The sequence below is a fragment of the Neoarius graeffei genome, chromosome 12 (genome assembly GCF_027579695.1).
Source record: "Neoarius graeffei isolate fNeoGra1 chromosome 12, fNeoGra1.pri, whole genome shotgun sequence".
Classification (NCBI taxonomy): domain Eukaryota; kingdom Metazoa; phylum Chordata; class Actinopteri; order Siluriformes; family Ariidae; genus Neoarius; species Neoarius graeffei.
Window position 1 is genome coordinate 52,422,425 of NC_083580.1, and position 19,728 is coordinate 52,442,152.

Consider the following 19,728-nt stretch of genomic DNA (forward strand, 5'->3'; position numbering starts at 1 on the left):
CGCACTCCGTCATACAGTTTCCACCCCAGCTCCGGGCACATGCGCAGTCTCTCTCGCGCACTCCGTCATACAGTTTCCACCCCAGCTCCGGGCACATGCGCAGTCTCTCTCGCGCACTCCGTCATACAGTTTCCACCCCAGCTCCAGGCACATGCGCAGTCTCTCTCGCGCACTCCGTCATACAGTTTCCACCCCAGCTCCAGGCACATGCGCAGTCTCTCTCGCGCACTCCCTCATACAGTTTCCACCCCAGCTCCAGGCACATGCGCAGTCTCTCTCGCGCACTCCCATCATACAGTTTCCACCCCAGCTCCAGGCACATGCGCAGTCTCTCTCGCGCACTCCGTCATACAGTTTCCACCCCAGCTCCGGGCACATGCGCAGTCTCTCTCGCGCACTCCGTCATACAGTTTCCACCCCAGCTCCGGGCACATGCGCAGTCTCTCTCGCGCACTCCGTCATACAGTTTCCACCCCAGCTCCGGGCACATGCGCAGTCTCTCTCGCGCACTCCCATCATACAGTTTCCACCCCAGCTCCGGGCACATGCGCAGTCTCTCTCGCGCACTCAATCATACAGTTTCCACCCCAGCTCCAGGCACATGCGCAGTCTCTCTCGCGCACTCCATCATACAGTTTCCACCCCAGCTCCAGGCACATGCGCAGTCTCTCTCGCGCACTCAATCATACAGTTTCCACCCCAGCTCCAGGCACATGCGCAGTCTCTCTCGCGCACTCCGTCATACAGTTTCCGCCCCAGCTCCAGGCACATGCGCAGTCTCTCTCGCGCACTCCATCATACAGTTTCCACCCCAGCTCCAGGCACATGCGCAGTCTCTCTCGTGCACTCCCATCATACAGTTTCCGCCCCAGCTCCAGGCACATGCGCAGTCTCTCTCGCGCACTCCGTCATACAGTTTCCGCCCCAGCTCCAGGCACATGCGCAGTCTCTCTCGCGCACTCCCATCATACAGTTTCCGCCCCAGCTCCAGGCACATGCGCAGTCTCTCTCGTGCACTCCCATCATACAGTTTCCACCCCAGCTCCAGGCACATGCGCAGTCTCTCTCGCGCACTCCCATCATACAGTTTCCGCCCCAGCTCCAGGCACATGCGCAGTCTCTCTCGCGCACTCCGTCATACAGTTTCCACCCCAGCTCCAGGCACATGCGCAGTCTCTCTCGCGCACTCCCATCATACAGTTTCCGCCCCAGCTCCAGGCACATGCGCAGTCTCTCTCGCGCACTCCCATCATACAGTTTCCGCCCCAGCTCCAGGCACATGCGCAGTCTCTCTCGCGCACTCCGTCATACAGTTTCCACCCCAGCTCCAGGCACATGCGCAGTCTCTCTCGCGCACTCCGTCATACAGTTTCCACCCCAGCTCCGGGCACATGCGCAGTCTCTCTCGCGCACTCCATCATACAGTTTCCACCCCAGCTCCGGGCACATGCGCAGTCTCTCTCGTGCACTCCCATCATACAGTTTCCGCCCCAGCTCCAGGCACATGCGCAGTCTCTCTCGCGCACTCCGTCATACAGTTTCCGCCCCAGCTCCAGGCACATGCGCAGTCTCTCTCGCGCACTCCCATCATACAGTTTCCGCCCCAGCTCCAGGCACATGCGCAGTCTCTCTCGTGCACTCCCATCATACAGTTTCCACCCCAGCTCCAGGCACATGCGCAGTCTCTCTCGCGCACTCCCATCATACAGTTTCCGCCCCAGCTCCAGGCACATGCGCAGTCTCTCTCGCGCACTCCGTCATACAGTTTCCACCCCAGCTCCAGGCACATGCGCAGTCTCTCTCGCGCACTCCCATCATACAGTTTCCGCCCCAGCTCCAGGCACATGCGCAGTCTCTCTCGCGCACTCCCATCATACAGTTTCCACCCCAGCTCCAGGCACATGCGCAGTCTCTCTCGCGCACTCCCATCATACAGTTTCCACCCCAGCTCCAGGCACATGCGCAGTCTCTCTCGCGCACTCCCATCATACAGTTTCCACCCCAGCTCCAGGCACATGCGCAGTCTCTCTCGCGCACTCCCATCATACAGTTTCCACCCCAGCTCCAGGCACATGCGCAGTCTCTCTCGCGCACTCCGTCATACAGTTTCCACCCCAGCTCCAGGCACATGCGCAGTCTCTCTCGCGCACTCCGTCATACAGTTTCCACCCCAGCTCCGGGCACATGCGCAGTCTCTCTCGCGCACTCCGTCATACAGTTTCCACCCCAGCTCCAGGCACATGCGCAGTCTCTCTCGCGCACTCCGTCATACAGTTTCCGCCCCAGCTCCAGGCACATGCGCAGTCTCTCTCGCGCACTCCCATCATACAGTTTCCACCCCAGCTCCAGGCACATGCGCAGTCTCTCTCGCGCACTCCCATCATACAGTTTCCACCCCAGCTCCAGGCACATGCGCAGTCTCTCTCGCGCACTCCCATCATACAGTTTCCACCCCAGCTCCAGGCACATGCGCAGTCTCTCTCGCGCACTCCCATCATACAGTTTCCACCCCAGCTCCAGGCACATGCGCAGTCTCTCTCGCGCACTCCCATCATACAGTTTCCACCCCAGCTCCAGGCACATGCGCAGTCTCTCTCGCGCACTCCCATCATACAGTTTCCACCCCAGCTCCAGGCACATGCGCAGTCTCTCTCGCGCACTCCCATCATACAGTTTCCACCCCAGCTCCAGGCACATGCGCAGTCTCTCTCGCGCACTCCGTCATACAGTTTCCACCCCAGCTCCAGGCACATGCGCAGTCTCTCTCGCGCACTCCGTCATACAGTTTCCACCCCAGCTCCGGGCACATGCGCAGTCTCTCTCGCGCACTCCGTCATACAGTTTCCACCCCAGCTCCTGGCACATGCGCAGTCTCTCTCGCGCACTCCGTCATACAGTTTCCACCCCAGCTCCAGGCACATGCGCAGTCTCTCTCGCGCACTCCCATCATACAGTTTCCACCCCAGCTCCAGGCACATGCGCAGTCTCTCTCGCGCACTCCGTCATACAGTTTCCACCCCAGCTCCTGGCACATGCGCAGTCTCTCTCGCGCACTCCGTCATACAGTTTCCACCCCAGCTCCAGGCACATGCGCAGTCTCTCTCGCGCACTCCCATCATACAGTTTCCACCCCAGCTCCAGGCACATGCGCAGTCTCTCTCGCGCACTCCGTCATACAGTTTCCACCCCAGCTCCAGGCACATGCGCAGTCTCTCTCGCGCACTCCGTCATACAGTTTCCACCCCAGCTCCGGGCACATGCGCAGTCTCTCTCGCGCACTCCGTCATACAGTTTCCACCCCAGCTCCTGGCACATGCGCAGTCTCTCTCGCGCACTCCGTCATACAGTTTCCACCCCAGCTCCAGGCACATGCGCAGTCTCTCTCGCGCACTCCATCATACAGTTTCCACCCCAGCTCCAGGCACATGCGCAGTCTCTCTCGCGCACTCCCATCATACAGTTTCCACCCCAGCTCCAGGCACATGCGCAGTCTCTCTCGCGCACTCCGTCATACAGTTTCCACCCCAGCTCCAGGCACATGCGCAGTCTCTCTCGCGCACTCCATCATACAGTTTCCACCCCAGCTCCAGGCACATGCGCAGTCTCTCTCGCGCACTCCCATCATACAGTTTCCACCCCAGCTCCAGGCACATGCGCAGTCTCTCTCGCGCACTCCGTCATACAGTTTCCACCCCAGCTCCAGGCACATGCGCAGTCTCTCTCGCGCACTCCGTCATACAGTTTCCACCCCAGCTCCGGGCACATGCGCAGTCTCTCTCGCGCACTCCGTCATACAGTTTCCACCCCAGCTCCAGGCACATGCGCAGTCTCTCTCGCGCACTCCCATCATACAGTTTCCACCCCAGCTCCGGGCACATGCGCAGTCTCTCTCGCGCACTCCCATCATACAGTTTCCACCCCAGCTCCGGGCACATGCGCAGTCTCTCTCGCGCACTCAATCATACAGTTTCCACCCCAGCTCCAGGCACATGCGCAGTCTCTCTCGCGCACTCCATCATACAGTTTCCACCCCAGCTCCAGGCACATGCGCAGTCTCTCTCGCGCACTCAATCATACAGTTTCCACCCCAGCTCCAGGCACATGCGCAGTCTCTCTCGCGCACTCCGTCATACAGTTTCCGCCCCAGCTCCAGGCACATGCGCAGTCTCTCTCGCGCACTCCATCATACAGTTTCCACCCCAGCTCCAGGCACATGCGCAGTCTCTCTCGCGCACTCAGTCATACAGTTTCCACCCCAGCTCCAGGCACATGCGCAGTCTCTCTCGCGCACTCCGTCATACAGTTTCCACCCCAGCTCCAGGCACATGCGCAGTCTCTCTCGCGCACTCCGTCATACAGTTTCCACCCCAGCTCCAGGCACATGCGCAGTCTCTCTCGCGCACTCCCATCATACAGTTTCTGCCCCAGCTCCAGGCACATGCGCAGTCTCTCTCGCGCACTCCGTCATACAGTTTCCACCCCAGCTCCAGGCACATGCGCAGTCTCTCTCGTGCACTCCCATCATACAGTTTCCACCCCAGCTCCAGGCACATGCGCAGTCTCTCTCGCGCACTCCCATCATACAGTTTCTGCCCCAGCTCCAGGCACATGCGCAGTCTCTCTCGCGCACTCCGTCATACAGTTTCCACCCCAGCTCCAGGCACATGCGCAGTCTCTCTCGTGCACTCCCATCATACAGTTTCCACCCCAGCTCCGGGCACATGCGCAGTCTCTCTCGTGCACTCCCATCATACAGTTTCCGCCCCAGCTCCAGGCACATGCGCAGTCTCTCTCGCGCACTCCGTCATACAGTTTCCGCCCCAGCTCCAGGCACATGCGCAGTCTCTCTCGCGCACTCCCATCATACAGTTTCCGCCCCAGCTCCAGGCACATGCGCAGTCTCTCTCGTGCACTCCCATCATACAGTTTCCGCCCCAGCTCCAGGCACATGCGCAGTCTCTCTCGCGCACTCCGTCATACAGTTTCCACCCCAGCTCCAGGCACATGCGCAGTCTCTCTCGCGCACTCCCATCATACAGTTTCCACCCCAGCTCCAGGCACATGCGCAGTCTCTCTCGCGCACTCCCATCATACAGTTTCCACCCCAGCTCCAGGCACATGCGCAGTCTCTCTCGCGCACTCCCATCATACAGTTTCCACCCCAGCTCCAGGCACATGCGCAGTCTCTCTCGCGCACTCCCATCATACAGTTTCCACCCCAGCTCCAGGCACATGCGCAGTCTCTCTCGCGCACTCCCATCATACAGTTTCCACCCCAGCTCCAGGCACATGCGCAGTCTCTCTCGCGCACTCCGTCATACAGTTTCCACCCCAGCTCCAGGCACATGCGCAGTCTCTCTCGCGCACTCCGTCATACAGTTTCCACCCCAGCTCCGGGCACATGCGCAGTCTCTCTCGCGCACTCCGTCATACAGTTTCCACCCCAGCTCCAGGCACATGCGCAGTCTCTCTCGCGCACTCCGTCATACAGTTTCCGCCCCAGCTCCAGGCACATGCGCAGTCTCTCTCGCGCACTCCCATCATACAGTTTCCACCCCAGCTCCAGGCACATGCGCAGTCTCTCTCGCGCACTCCCATCATACAGTTTCCACCCCAGCTCCAGGCACATGCGCAGTCTCTCTCGCGCACTCCCATCATACAGTTTCCACCCCAGCTCCAGGCACATGCGCAGTCTCTCTCGCGCACTCCCATCATACAGTTTCCACCCCAGCTCCAGGCACATGCGCAGTCTCTCTCGCGCACTCCCATCATACAGTTTCCACCCCAGCTCCAGGCACATGCGCAGTCTCTCTCGCGCACTCCCATCATACAGTTTCCACCCCAGCTCCAGGCACATGCGCAGTCTCTCTCGCGCACTCCCATCATACAGTTTCCACCCCAGCTCCAGGCACATGCGCAGTCTCTCTCGCGCACTCCGTCATACAGTTTCCACCCCAGCTCCAGGCACATGCGCAGTCTCTCTCGCGCACTCCGTCATACAGTTTCCACCCCAGCTCCGGGCACATGCGCAGTCTCTCTCGCGCACTCCGTCATACAGTTTCCACCCCAGCTCCTGGCACATGCGCAGTCTCTCTCGCGCACTCCGTCATACAGTTTCCACCCCAGCTCCAGGCACATGCGCAGTCTCTCTCGCGCACTCCGTCATACAGTTTCCACCCCAGCTCCAGGCACATGCGCAGTCTCTCTCGCGCACTCCCATCATACAGTTTCCACCCCAGCTCCAGGCACATGCGCAGTCTCTCTCGCGCACTCCGTCATACAGTTTCCACCCCAGCTCCAGGCACATGCGCAGTCTCTCTCGCGCACTCCATCATACAGTTTCCACCCCAGCTCCAGGCACATGCGCAGTCTCTCTCGCGCACTCCCATCATACAGTTTCCACCCCAGCTCCAGGCACATGCGCAGTCTCTCTCGCGCACTCCGTCATACAGTTTCCACCCCAGCTCCAGGCACATGCGCAGTCTCTCTCGCGCACTCCGTCATACAGTTTCCACCCCAGCTCCGGGCACATGCGCAGTCTCTCTCGCGCACTCCGTCATACAGTTTCCACCCCAGCTCCGGGCACATGCGCAGTCTCTCTCGCGCACTCCCATCATACAGTTTCCACCCCAGCTCCGGGCACATGCGCAGTCTCTCTCGCGCACTCCCATCATACAGTTTCCACCCCAGCTCCGGGCACATGCGCAGTCTCTCTCGCGCACTCAATCATACAGTTTCCACCCCAGCTCCAGGCACATGCGCAGTCTCTCTCGCGCACTCCATCATACAGTTTCCACCCCAGCTCCAGGCACATGCGCAGTCTCTCTCGCGCACTCAATCATACAGTTTCCACCCCAGCTCCAGGCACATGCGCAGTCTCTCTCGCGCACTCCGTCATACAGTTTCCGCCCCAGCTCCAGGCACATGCGCAGTCTCTCTCGCGCACTCCATCATACAGTTTCCACCCCAGCTCCAGGCACATGCGCAGTCTCTCTCGCGCACTCAGTCATACAGTTTCCACCCCAGCTCCAGGCACATGCGCAGTCTCTCTCGCGCACTCCGTCATACAGTTTCCACCCCAGCTCCAGGCACATGCGCAGTCTCTCTCGCGCACTCCGTCATACAGTTTCCACCCCAGCTCCAGGCACATGCGCAGTCTCTCTCGCGCACTCCCATCATACAGTTTCTGCCCCAGCTCCAGGCACATGCGCAGTCTCTCTCGCGCACTCCGTCATACAGTTTCCACCCCAGCTCCAGGCACATGCGCAGTCTCTCTCGTGCACTCCCATCATACAGTTTCCACCCCAGCTCCAGGCACATGCGCAGTCTCTCTCGCGCACTCCCATCATACAGTTTCTGCCCCAGCTCCAGGCACATGCGCAGTCTCTCTCGCGCACTCCGTCATACAGTTTCCACCCCAGCTCCAGGCACATGCGCAGTCTCTCTCGCGCACTCCCATCATACAGTTTCCACCCCAGCTCCAGGCACATGCGCAGTCTCTCTCGCGCACTCCCATCATACAGTTTCCACCCCAGCTCCAGGCACATGCGCAGTCTCTCTCGCGCACTCCCATCATACAGTTTCCACCCCAGCTCCAGGCACATGCGCAGTCTCTCTCGCGCACTCCGTCATACAGTTTCCACCCCAGCTCCAGGCACATGCGCAGTCTCTCTCGCGCACTCTGTCATACAGTTTCCACCCCAGCTCCGGGCACATGCGCAGTCTCTCTCGCGCACTCCGTCATACAGTTTCCACCCCAGCTCCGGGCACATGCGCAGTCTCTCTCGCGCACTCCGTCATACAGTTTCCACCCCAGCTCCGGGCACATGCGCAGTCTCTCTCGCGCACTCCCATCATACAGTTTCCACCCCAGCTCCAGGCACATGCGCAGTCTCTCTCGCGCACTCCATCATACAGTTTCCACCCCAGCTCCAGGCACATGCGCAGTCTCTCTCGCGCACTCAATCATACAGTTTCCACCCCAGCTCCAGGCACATGCGCAGTCTCTCTCGCGCACTCCGTCATACAGTTTCCGCCCCAGCTCCAGGCACATGCGCAGTCTCTCTCGCGCACTCCTTCATACAGTTTCCACCCCAGCTCCAGGCACATGCGCAGTCTCTCTCGTGCACTCCCATCATACAGTTTCCGCCCCAGCTCCAGGCACATGCGCAGTCTCTCTCGCGCACTCCGTCATACAGTTTCCGCCCCAGCTCCAGGCACATGCGCAGTCTCTCTCGCGCACTCCCATCATACAGTTTCCGCCCCAGCTCCAGGCACATGCGCAGTCTCTCTCGTGCACTCCCATCATACAGTTTCCACCCCAGCTCCAGGCACATGCGCAGTCTCTCTCGCGCACTCCCATCATACAGTTTCCGCCCCAGCTCCAGGCACATGCGCAGTCTCTCTCGCGCACTCCCATCATACAGTTTCCGCCCCAGCTCCAGGCACATGCGCAGTCTCTCTCGCGCACTCCCATCATACAGTTTCCACCCCAGCTCCGGGCACATGCGCAGTCTCTCTCGCGCACTCCCATCATACAGTTTCCACCCCAGCTCCGGGCACATGCGCAGTCTCTCTCGCGCACTCAATCATACAGTTTCCACCCCAGCTCCAGGCACATGCGCAGTCTCTCTCGCGCACTCCATCATACAGTTTCCACCCCAGCTCCAGGCACATGCGCAGTCTCTCTCGCGCACTCAATCATACAGTTTCCACCCCAGCTCCAGGCACATGCGCAGTCTCTCTCGCGCACTCCGTCATACAGTTTCCGCCCCAGCTCCAGGCACATGCGCAGTCTCTCTCGCGCACTCCATCATACAGTTTCCACCCCAGCTCCAGGCACATGCGCAGTCTCTCTCGCGCACTCAGTCATACAGTTTCCACCCCAGCTCCAGGCACATGCGCAGTCTCTCTCGCGCACTCCATCATACAGTTTCCACCCCAGCTCCAGGCACATGCGCAGTCTCTCTCGCGCACTCAATCATACAGTTTCCACCCCAGCTCCAGGCACATGCGCAGTCTCTCTCGCGCACTCCGTCATACAGTTTCCGCCCCAGCTCCAGGCACATGCGCAGTCTCTCTCGCGCACTCCATCATACAGTTTCCACCCCAGCTCCAGGCACATGCGCAGTCTCTCTCGCGCACTCAGTCATACAGTTTCCACCCCAGCTCCAGGCACATGCGCAGTCTCTCTCGCGCACTCCGTCATACAGTTTCCACCCCAGCTCCAGGCACATGCGCAGTCTCTCTCGCGCACTCCGTCATACAGTTTCCACCCCAGCTCCAGGCACATGCGCAGTCTCTCTCGCGCACTCCCATCATACAGTTTCTGCCCCAGCTCCAGGCACATGCGCAGTCTCTCTCGCGCACTCCGTCATACAGTTTCCACCCCAGCTCCAGGCACATGCGCAGTCTCTCTCGTGCACTCCCATCATACAGTTTCCACCCCAGCTCCAGGCACATGCGCAGTCTCTCTCGCGCACTCCCATCATACAGTTTCTGCCCCAGCTCCAGGCACATGCGCAGTCTCTCTCGCGCACTCCGTCATACAGTTTCCACCCCAGCTCCAGGCACATGCGCAGTCTCTCTCGCGCACTCCCATCATACAGTTTCCACCCCAGCTCCAGGCACATGCGCAGTCTCTCTCGCGCACTCCCATCATACAGTTTCCACCCCAGCTCCAGGCACATGCGCAGTCTCTCTCGCGCACTCCCATCATACAGTTTCCACCCCAGCTCCAGGCACATGCGCAGTCTCTCTCGCGCACTCCGTCATACAGTTTCCACCCCAGCTCCAGGCACATGCGCAGTCTCTCTCGCGCACTCTGTCATACAGTTTCCACCCCAGCTCCGGGCACATGCGCAGTCTCTCTCGCGCACTCCGTCATACAGTTTCCACCCCAGCTCCGGGCACATGCGCAGTCTCTCTCGCGCACTCCGTCATACAGTTTCCACCCCAGCTCCGGGCACATGCGCAGTCTCTCTCGCGCACTCCCATCATACAGTTTCCACCCCAGCTCCAGGCACATGCGCAGTCTCTCTCGCGCACTCCATCATACAGTTTCCACCCCAGCTCCAGGCACATGCGCAGTCTCTCTCGCGCACTCAATCATACAGTTTCCACCCCAGCTCCAGGCACATGCGCAGTCTCTCTCGCGCACTCCGTCATACAGTTTCCGCCCCAGCTCCAGGCACATGCGCAGTCTCTCTCGCGCACTCCTTCATACAGTTTCCACCCCAGCTCCAGGCACATGCGCAGTCTCTCTCGTGCACTCCCATCATACAGTTTCCGCCCCAGCTCCAGGCACATGCGCAGTCTCTCTCGCGCACTCCGTCATACAGTTTCCGCCCCAGCTCCAGGCACATGCGCAGTCTCTCTCGCGCACTCCCATCATACAGTTTCCGCCCCAGCTCCAGGCACATGCGCAGTCTCTCTCGTGCACTCCCATCATACAGTTTCCACCCCAGCTCCAGGCACATGCGCAGTCTCTCTCGCGCACTCCCATCATACAGTTTCCGCCCCAGCTCCAGGCACATGCGCAGTCTCTCTCGCGCACTCCCATCATACAGTTTCCGCCCCAGCTCCAGGCACATGCGCAGTCTCTCTCGCGCACTCCCATCATACAGTTTCCACCCCAGCTCCGGGCACATGCGCAGTCTCTCTCGCGCACTCCCATCATACAGTTTCCACCCCAGCTCCGGGCACATGCGCAGTCTCTCTCGCGCACTCAATCATACAGTTTCCACCCCAGCTCCAGGCACATGCGCAGTCTCTCTCGCGCACTCCATCATACAGTTTCCACCCCAGCTCCAGGCACATGCGCAGTCTCTCTCGCGCACTCCCATCATACAGTTTCTGCCCCAGCTCCAGGCACATGCGCAGTCTCTCTCGCGCACTCCGTCATACAGTTTCCACCCCAGCTCCAGGCACATGCGCAGTCTCTCTCGTGCACTCCCATCATACAGTTTCCACCCCAGCTCCAGGCACATGCGCAGTCTCTCTCGCGCACTCCCATCATACAGTTTCCACCCCAGCTCCGGGCACATGCGCAGTCTCTCTCGCGCACTCCCATCATACAGTTTCCACCCCAGCTCCGGGCACATGCGCAGTCTCTCTCGCGCACTCCCATCATACAGTTTCCACCCCAGCTCCGGGCACATGCGCAGTCTCTCTCGCGCACTCAATCATACAGTTTCCACCCCAGCTCCGGGCACATGCGCAGTCTCTCTCGCGCACTCCATCATACAGTTTCCACCCCAGCTCCAGGCACATGCGCAGTCTCTCTCGCGCACTCAATCATACAGTTTCCACCCCAGCTCCAGGCACATGCGCAGTCTCTCTCGCGCACTCCGTCATACAGTTTCCGCCCCAGCTCCAGGCACATGCGCAGTCTCTCTCGCGCACTCCATCATACAGTTTCCACCCCAGCTCCACGCACATGCGCAGTCTCTCTCGCGCACTCAGTCATACAGTTTCCACCCCAGCTCCAGGCACATGCGCAGTCTCTCTCGCGCACTCCGTCATACAGTTTCCACCCCAGCTCCAGGCACATGCGCAGTCTCTCTCGCGCACTCCGTCATACAGTTTCCACCCCAGCTCCAGGCACATGCGCAGTCTCTCTCGCGCACTCCCATCATACAGTTTCTGCCCCAGCTCCAGGCACATGCGCAGTCTCTCTCGCGCACTCCGTCATACAGTTTCCACCCCAGCTCCAGGCACATGCGCAGTCTCTCTCGTGCACTCCCATCATACAGTTTCCACCCCAGCTCCAGGCACATGCGCAGTCTCTCTCGCGCACTCCCATCATACAGTTTCTGCCCCAGCTCCAGGCACATGCGCAGTCTCTCTCGCGCACTCCGTCATACAGTTTCCTCCCCAGCTCCAGGCACATGCGCAGTCTCTCTCGCGCACTCCCATCATACAGTTTCCACCCCAGCTCCAGGCACATGCGCAGTCTCTCTCGCGCACTCCCATCATACAGTTTCCACCCCAGCTCCAGGCACATGCGCAGTCTCTCTCGCGCACTCCCATCATACAGTTTCCACCCCAGCTCCAGGCACATGCGCAGTCTCTCTCGCGCACTCCGTCATACAGTTTCCACCCCAGCTCCGGGCACATGCGCAGTCTCTCTCGCGCACTCCGTCATACAGTTTCCACCCCAGCTCCGGGCACATGCGCAGTCTCTCTCGCGCACTCCGTCATACAGTTTCCACCCCAGCTCCAGGCACATGCGCAGTCTCTCTCGCGCACTCCATCATACAGTTTCCACCCCAGCTCCAGGCACATGCGCAGTCTCTCTCGCGCACTCCATCATACAGTTTCCACCCCAGCTCCAGGCACATGCGCAGTCTCTCTCGCGCACTCCCATCATACAGTTTCCACCCCAGCTCCAGGCACATGCGCAGTCTCTCTCGCGCACTCCGTCATACAGTTTCCACCCCAGCTCCAGGCACATGCGCAGTCTCTCTCGCGCACTCCGTCATACAGTTTCCACCCCAGCTCCGGGCACATGCGCAGTCTCTCTCGCGCACTCCGTCATACAGTTTCCACCCCAGCTCCGGGCACATGCGCAGTCTCTCTCGCGCACTCCCATCATACAGTTTCCACCCCAGCTCCAGGCACATGCGCAGTCTCTCTCGCGCACTCCATCATACAGTTTCCACCCCAGCTCCAGGCACATGCGCAGTCTCTCTCGCGCACTCAATCATACAGTTTCCACCCCAGCTCCAGGCACATGCGCAGTCTCTCTCACGCACTCCGTCATACAGTTTCCGCCCCAGCTCCAGGCACATGCGCAGTCTCTCTCGCGCACTCCATCATACAGTTTCCGCCCCAGCTCCAGGCACATGCGCAGTCTCTCTCGTGCACTCCCATCATACAGTTTCCGCCCCAGCTCCAGGCACATGCGCAGTCTCTCTCGCGCACTCCGTCATACAGTTTCCGCCCCAGCTCCAGGCACATGCGCAGTCTCTCTCGCGCACTCCCATCATACAGTTTCCGCCCCAGCTCCAGGCACATGCGCAGTCTCTCTCGTGCACTCCCATCATACAGTTTCCACCCCAGCTCCAGGCACATGCGCAGTCTCTCTCGCGCACTCCCATCATACAGTTTCCGCCCCAGCTCCAGGCACATGCGCAGTCTCTCTCGCGCACTCCGTCATACAGTTTCCACCCCAGCTCCAGGCACATGCGCAGTCTCTCTCGCGCACTCCCATCATACAGTTTCCGCCCCAGCTCCAGGCACATGCGCAGTCTCTCTCGCGCACTCCCATCATACAGTTTCCACCCCAGCTCCAGGCACATGCGCAGTCTCTCTCGCGCACTCCCATCATACAGTTTCCACCCCAGCTCCAGGCACATGCGCAGTCTCTCTCGCGCACTCCCATCATACAGTTTCCACCCCAGCTCCAGGCACATGCGCAGTCTCTCTCGCGCACTCCCATCATACAGTTTCCACCCCAGCTCCAGGCACATGCGCAGTCTCTCTCGCGCACTCCCATCATACAGTTTCCACCCCAGCTCCAGGCACATGCGCAGTCTCTCTCGCGCACTCCGTCATACAGTTTCCACCCCAGCTCCAGGCACATGCGCAGTCTCTCTCGCGCACTCCGTCATACAGTTTCCACCCCAGCTCCGGGCACATGCGCAGTCTCTCTCGCGCACTCCGTCATACAGTTTCCACCCCAGCTCCAGGCACATGCGCAGTCTCTCTCGCGCACTCCGTCATACAGTTTCCGCCCCAGCTCCAGGCACATGCGCAGTCTCTCTCGCGCACTCCCATCATACAGTTTCCACCCCAGCTCCAGGCACATGCGCAGTCTCTCTCGCGCACTCCCATCATACAGTTTCCACCCCAGCTCCAGGCACATGCGCAGTCTCTCTCGCGCACTCCCATCATACAGTTTCCACCCCAGCTCCAGGCACATGCGCAGTCTCTCTCGCGCACTCCCATCATACAGTTTCCACCCCAGCTCCAGGCACATGCGCAGTCTCTCTCGCGCACTCCCATCATACAGTTTCCACCCCAGCTCCAGGCACATGCGCAGTCTCTCTCGCGCACTCCCATCATACAGTTTCCACCCCAGCTCCAGGCACATGCGCAGTCTCTCTCGCGCACTCCGTCATACAGTTTCCACCCCAGCTCCGGGCACATGCGCAGTCTCTCTCGCGCACTCCGTCATACAGTTTCCACCCCAGCTCCTGGCACATGCGCAGTCTCTCTCGCGCACTCCGTCATACAGTTTCCACCCCAGCTCCAGGCACATGCGCAGTCTCTCTCGCGCACTCCATCATACAGTTTCCACCCCAGCTCCAGGCACATGCGCAGTCTCTCTCGCGCACTCCGTCATACAGTTTCCACCCCAGCTCCAGGCACATGCGCAGTCTCTCTCGCGCACTCCATCATACAGTTTCCACCCCAGCTCCAGGCACATGCGCAGTCTCTCTCGCGCACTCCCATCATACAGTTTCCACCCCAGCTCCAGGCACATGCGCAGTCTCTCTCGCGCACTCCGTCATACAGTTTCCACCCCAGCTCCAGGCACATGCGCAGTCTCTCTCGCGCACTCCGTCATACAGTTTCCACCCCAGCTCCGGGCACATGCGCAGTCTCTCTCGCGCACTCCGTCATACAGTTTCCACCCCAGCTCCGGGCACATGCGCAGTCTCTCTCGCGCACTCCCATCATACAGTTTCCACCCCAGCTCCGGGCACATGCGCAGTCTCTCTCGCGCACTCAATCATACAGTTTCCACCCCAGCTCCAGGCACATGCGCAGTCTCTCTCGCGCACTCAGTCATACAGTTTCCACCCCAGCTCCAGGCACATGCGCAGTCTCTCTCGCGCACTCCGTCATACAGTTTCCGCCCCAGCTCCAGGCACATGCGCAGTCTCTCTCGCGCACTCCATCATACAGTTTCCACCCCAGCTCCAGGCACATGCGCAGTCTCTCTCGCGCACTCAGTCATACAGTTTCCACCCCAGCTCCAGGCACATGCGCAGTCTCTCTCGCGCACTCCGTCATACAGTTTCCACCCCAGCTCCAGGCACATGCGCAGTCTCTCTCGCGCACTCCGTCATACAGTTTCCACCCCAGCTCCAGGTTTATGAAATGAGCAAATCCTCCCGCCAGCCCAAGCGCTGCAACAGCTGATGATGACGTAGACGACCCACAGCCAAGCACCAGTGATGCCAGCGGTCACTAAGTTTTGTATTTTGCTATGTTTTACATTTGTGTTTTGGTATGTTTCAAACTAAAATGTTTTCTATTTTTCACACCTGTATTTTGTATTTTTTGTTTTGCACATATTAAATGAATTGTACTGTGCACAGTGTAGTATGCAGTGTTTGACTTAAACCAAATAATGAGCCAAGGTAATGAAATAAGAAAATGTTGATAAAATAAGACTTTGATGATTACAATATCATTACACATCACAATATACTTACCGTACGTTCATTTAACATAGGCCGACTTACGACCAGATCGGTTTACGACCGGTCAGTCGTAACCAAACGCAGTCGTAAGTCGACGACTACCTGTACTCTGCCTTTGAATATAAGAGCCTATCCACATGACACATCTTGATTTGGCAGTGTTATTCCATTCTTCCTTGCAAAAATGCACCGGATCTATCAAATTGCAAGGGGGTCTTTTGTGCACAGCCCTCTGAAAGTCATTCTTCAGTTTTTCAGTAGGATTTAGATCTGAGCTCTGATTGGGCCATTCCAAAACATTGGGAATTTTCTTCATCTTTAGCTGTCTAACAGAGGCCTGCAGGTTTTGTGCCAAATGTATTGGTATTTGGAGTTAGCTACTCTTCCCTTGGAGCCAAGGAATGTTTGTGGGGTTTATGTAGTACATTCACAACCTAAACTGAATTGTTACTTGAGTCGCAACCGCATGGCATGCCTTTTACAAGGGTAAACAAACACCTTTTTGTTGCTTGCTAATTTAAACCCAGAGTATGCATCTTGTTTTCCTTTTTAAAAATCTGCAAAAAACATTTACAGAACTATCCTCCTGGACAACTTGGCAGCTGTTCAGACAGTGCCTACTTTGTGCTTGTTGATGCCTACCTCAAGCACTTCCTGCCCACAGAGGGAAACGTGCCCCCATCTCCTTTCTCTGATCCCAGGGGCTCTGTGGCCTCTCCAGCTCCACGGTATTTTTCTTTTTTTTTTCCAGCTTTTGCTGTTTCATAAAATATATAGTAGATTTTCTTTGTTCATATTTAAATGTATACATATTTGTAACGAATCATAGAAGCCATACTGGAACTAGTGACAAGTAAGTAAAACTAATATGGAGCAGAACATTAAACTGGGGGATGATGATGCCTTGTACAATTCAATCTTGTGTTATAAATGTGTAAATTAAAAAAAAAAAAAAGTTAAATTCTCAAAAAAAAATCAATAATCCAAACTGTCTTCATATTAGGATTAGCATGTGTAGACATTTATTTTCATGATGCTTTTACTGTGTTTAAGCTGCAATAGTATGTAATTACATTACAGGCATTTAGTAGTTACTCTTATCCAGAGCGACATATGAGGGTAAGTCAAAAAAGTTCTAAGACCGACGTTATAATTTCAAAAGGAATACAAAGAAGGAATTCTCCGATGGAAACATCGCTTGCAGAAGTGTTTAGACTTAAATGGAGGATACGTAGAGACATAGGTTTGTTATTTTCATAAATAAAGATTTTTTTTTTTTCACTTGCCTTAGAACTTTTTGACCTGCCCTCATACAACATACCGGAGCAGTTTGGGGTTAGGTGCGTTGCTCAAGGTCACTACAGCCATTCCTGCTGGTCAAGGGAATCAAGCCAATAACCTTTTGGCGCCAAAGCTGCTTCTCTAACCATTTGGCCATGGTTCAATTCTAACAGATGGATAACATGCAAAGCATTATGCTTGAAAGAGGCCAAGATTATATCTATAGTCCAATATTTCCTGGAGATTTCAAAACACCTGTATATAGAGGGATCCCGCATGACGTCACTGTGCCGCGAGATTTCAGTAGTTGCCATATTGGAAGACCAAGTACACATCTATGCAAGTACATACATACATAAAACAAACTACACCTGAAATGTAGCCAGGGCCGGTTCTGCCCTAATCTGGACCCGGGTGCAACATCGCGCAAACCCCCCCCCCCCCCCCCCCCCCCCAAAAAAAAAGCCCACACCAGTCTAAATCAGGACAACCAGTGTTCGAACTACGGGGGTACTCGGGGGATCCGAGATCCCCTGAAACAGACATGAGATCCCTTGAAAACATGATTTGGGAAATGTTGGGGGGTCTCTAAAATATTGGCAAAATGATGTTTATTGACATAGCAATCGTGTGTAACGGGAAGCATTTGCATATCCGAAGTGTTGTGTTTACATCAAAGATAAAATAAACCGATATGACAACGACTGCTGCTGCCAGGTTGGTTGTTGAGTAGCTTGACTGTTTTTTTTTTTTTTTCTTGCGTGTGGTATCATTGTTGACGCGAGGTTGTTTTTTTTGAACATGCCAATGCGGACACGATTTCCCCTGATGAGTTATGACTTCAGACGCGATGCGTGTGTGGAGTCCGCGTGATATGTGCGTAAGATAGGCTTCTCATGTGTTTGGAGATCCGCGCTCTGAGACAAGCGCAAGCACCCCCCAGGGAAAAAAAAGGGACCCCCCGAAAATATCGGCATAGTTTGAACACTGAGGACAACCATCACATAACTATAACTATAAACATTTTAGATCAACTATTTTAACTAAATGGGCTATAATAAATAAGCCTGCAGGCAGCCACAGCGGGCTGCCTCAGAAAAGTAACCATTCAATGACACAACTGAAAGCCTGCAGCCACGGCGGGCTGCCTCAGAAAAGTAACCATTTGTCCTACCTTAGAACTCGTTTTGCATTTTCTGCCTCTTTTTTTTTTTGTATTTTCGACCCTGCGTTTATTTTCTTTCCTTTTCTGAAAACCCGATTTGTGTCCAGACATTTTGTTCTGCTACCAACGAACTAACTCGTCAGGTCTCGTCTCTCGAGTCCGCGATGAAGGGCAACAATTGATACATTTTTACAAACAGCCAATAGGGAGGTTGCAACGTTCAGGCTCTCCTTTGCTCACAGACACTCAGTAATGCACTTACTCTCTGTCTCCTGGCAGAAAGCTCCTTAGTTTGCTCCCCTTGTGTCTCAATCACAGCTGGTATTCTGAAGAACGACTTCTTTTCACCTTTCCCATCAGCTTTGTTAGAACACCCTAACACAGCACAAAAGTTTACCATTGTAGGTTTATGATGAATCAAGTGCGTCGTGGGTTTAAATTCCGCGCGCTGCCGTTATTTCCCCCTAATCACGAGTTTGTTGGTCTTCCAATATGGCGCAGGGTTTGTTTACTTCCGGTTTCCGGTGATGTCAGTGGGAAGGGTCTATAGTCTTAAAAAAAAAAAAACCACTTGTTCTTTGTGAGCTTAAAACGAGCTTGTGGCTATTGGATCTCTTGTGTTTATAGGTTGAGGCTTGGGTATCTATTTTAACAAAATATCAGACAGCAAGAAGTTGTCATCTTTGAAATATTAACCGAATGCTCCTGTCTATTTAAAAATAGACATAAACATATTGCCAAACATTTGAGTTCCTCTGCCCCAGGTCTTCCAGCGTGCCTTACATTGGTTATGGCGTCCACAGCAGCAGCCTGCTAAAGCGACACATATCCCATCAGCCCTCGGTCAATGCTGACCCTGCTGCTCAGGAAATCTGGAGATCTGAAACCCTACTACAGGTGAAAATCTCACATGCATCAGTCAAAACTCTAATACTCAATGATTTAATCTCGTTTTGGTGAGATGTGCTCAGTTATCTGGTAAGCGTGAAATCCATTCAGCGTCACTTTTAATTCAAATACGCAGTGTAATTGATCAGCTGAGACATGTTTAGATTCTAAAGTTTATTTTCTCCATTCCTTCCAAAGTTTTGAACAAAGCTAATGTAACGAAGAATTAACAGAAGTCTAAATTACACAGTTGCATCAAAAAAAAATATTTTCCTATTAGTGAGAAATAGTCATTGAAATTACAATAAATAGAGGATATTATATGGTGTCACAAAGGTATGAAGTGTGTCTTCTCATGTTGGAAAAATATAACTTCGTATCTTCGCACCACCGTGTGATGTTCCTTATATTATATGGACATATAGAGTCTGGAGACAGAAATCTTAGTTTTTCGGTCGTTAGCCTGTGTTACTTGCTCTCGATAGCACTGGCTCAACTGCTTTATTAGCATTCGCTAACACTACTGATGAACGCTACACGGCTGGAAGGTGACTTCACTGCCCTGCTGATGGTGTCGATTCGCAGTTAAACTCTCGTTGGCCTTCAAGAAGGTCGAGAGTGATAATTTTTTGGCCTCTCCCACTATAAATCAAAATCTGATTGGTTAATTCATCTGTCACTTCCTACATAAACATGCACTGCCGTGGCCTTCTGTCCTGGCAGTGAAGTCCCAACCAATGAGTGAACCAGCTCAACTCTTTTCGGACTAGAGACAACAAACAAAAAAATCTCATTGGATAACTCTATTTTAATGTTTTTAGGACAGTAACCCTTTCATTCCTGAAGCAAATTTGATAGAAAATGAGGCCAAGTTAGAGGAGAATAATTATGAAAGAATGAAAGCAATTAAAGAATGAAAAAAATTAAAAATAACATTTGAAATGCTGATATGTTTGGGCC

General features: G+C 55.6%; 1 protein-coding gene across 4 annotated transcripts in view; it reads left to right on the forward strand.

Annotated features, from left to right (window-relative positions):
- smpd4 (sphingomyelin phosphodiesterase 4) overlaps positions 1-19,728 on the forward strand; it is a 99,638-nt gene that overhangs the window by 38,280 nt on the left and 41,630 nt on the right. For all 4 annotated transcript variants that reach the window (XM_060935986.1, XM_060935988.1, XM_060935985.1 and 1 more), the window contains 2 exons: positions 16,011-16,162; positions 18,645-18,777. In XM_060935986.1, the coding sequence (XP_060791969.1) occupies positions 16,011-16,162; positions 18,645-18,777 (285 nt within the window). The remainder of the gene's footprint in view (positions 1-16,010; positions 16,163-18,644; positions 18,778-19,728) is intronic.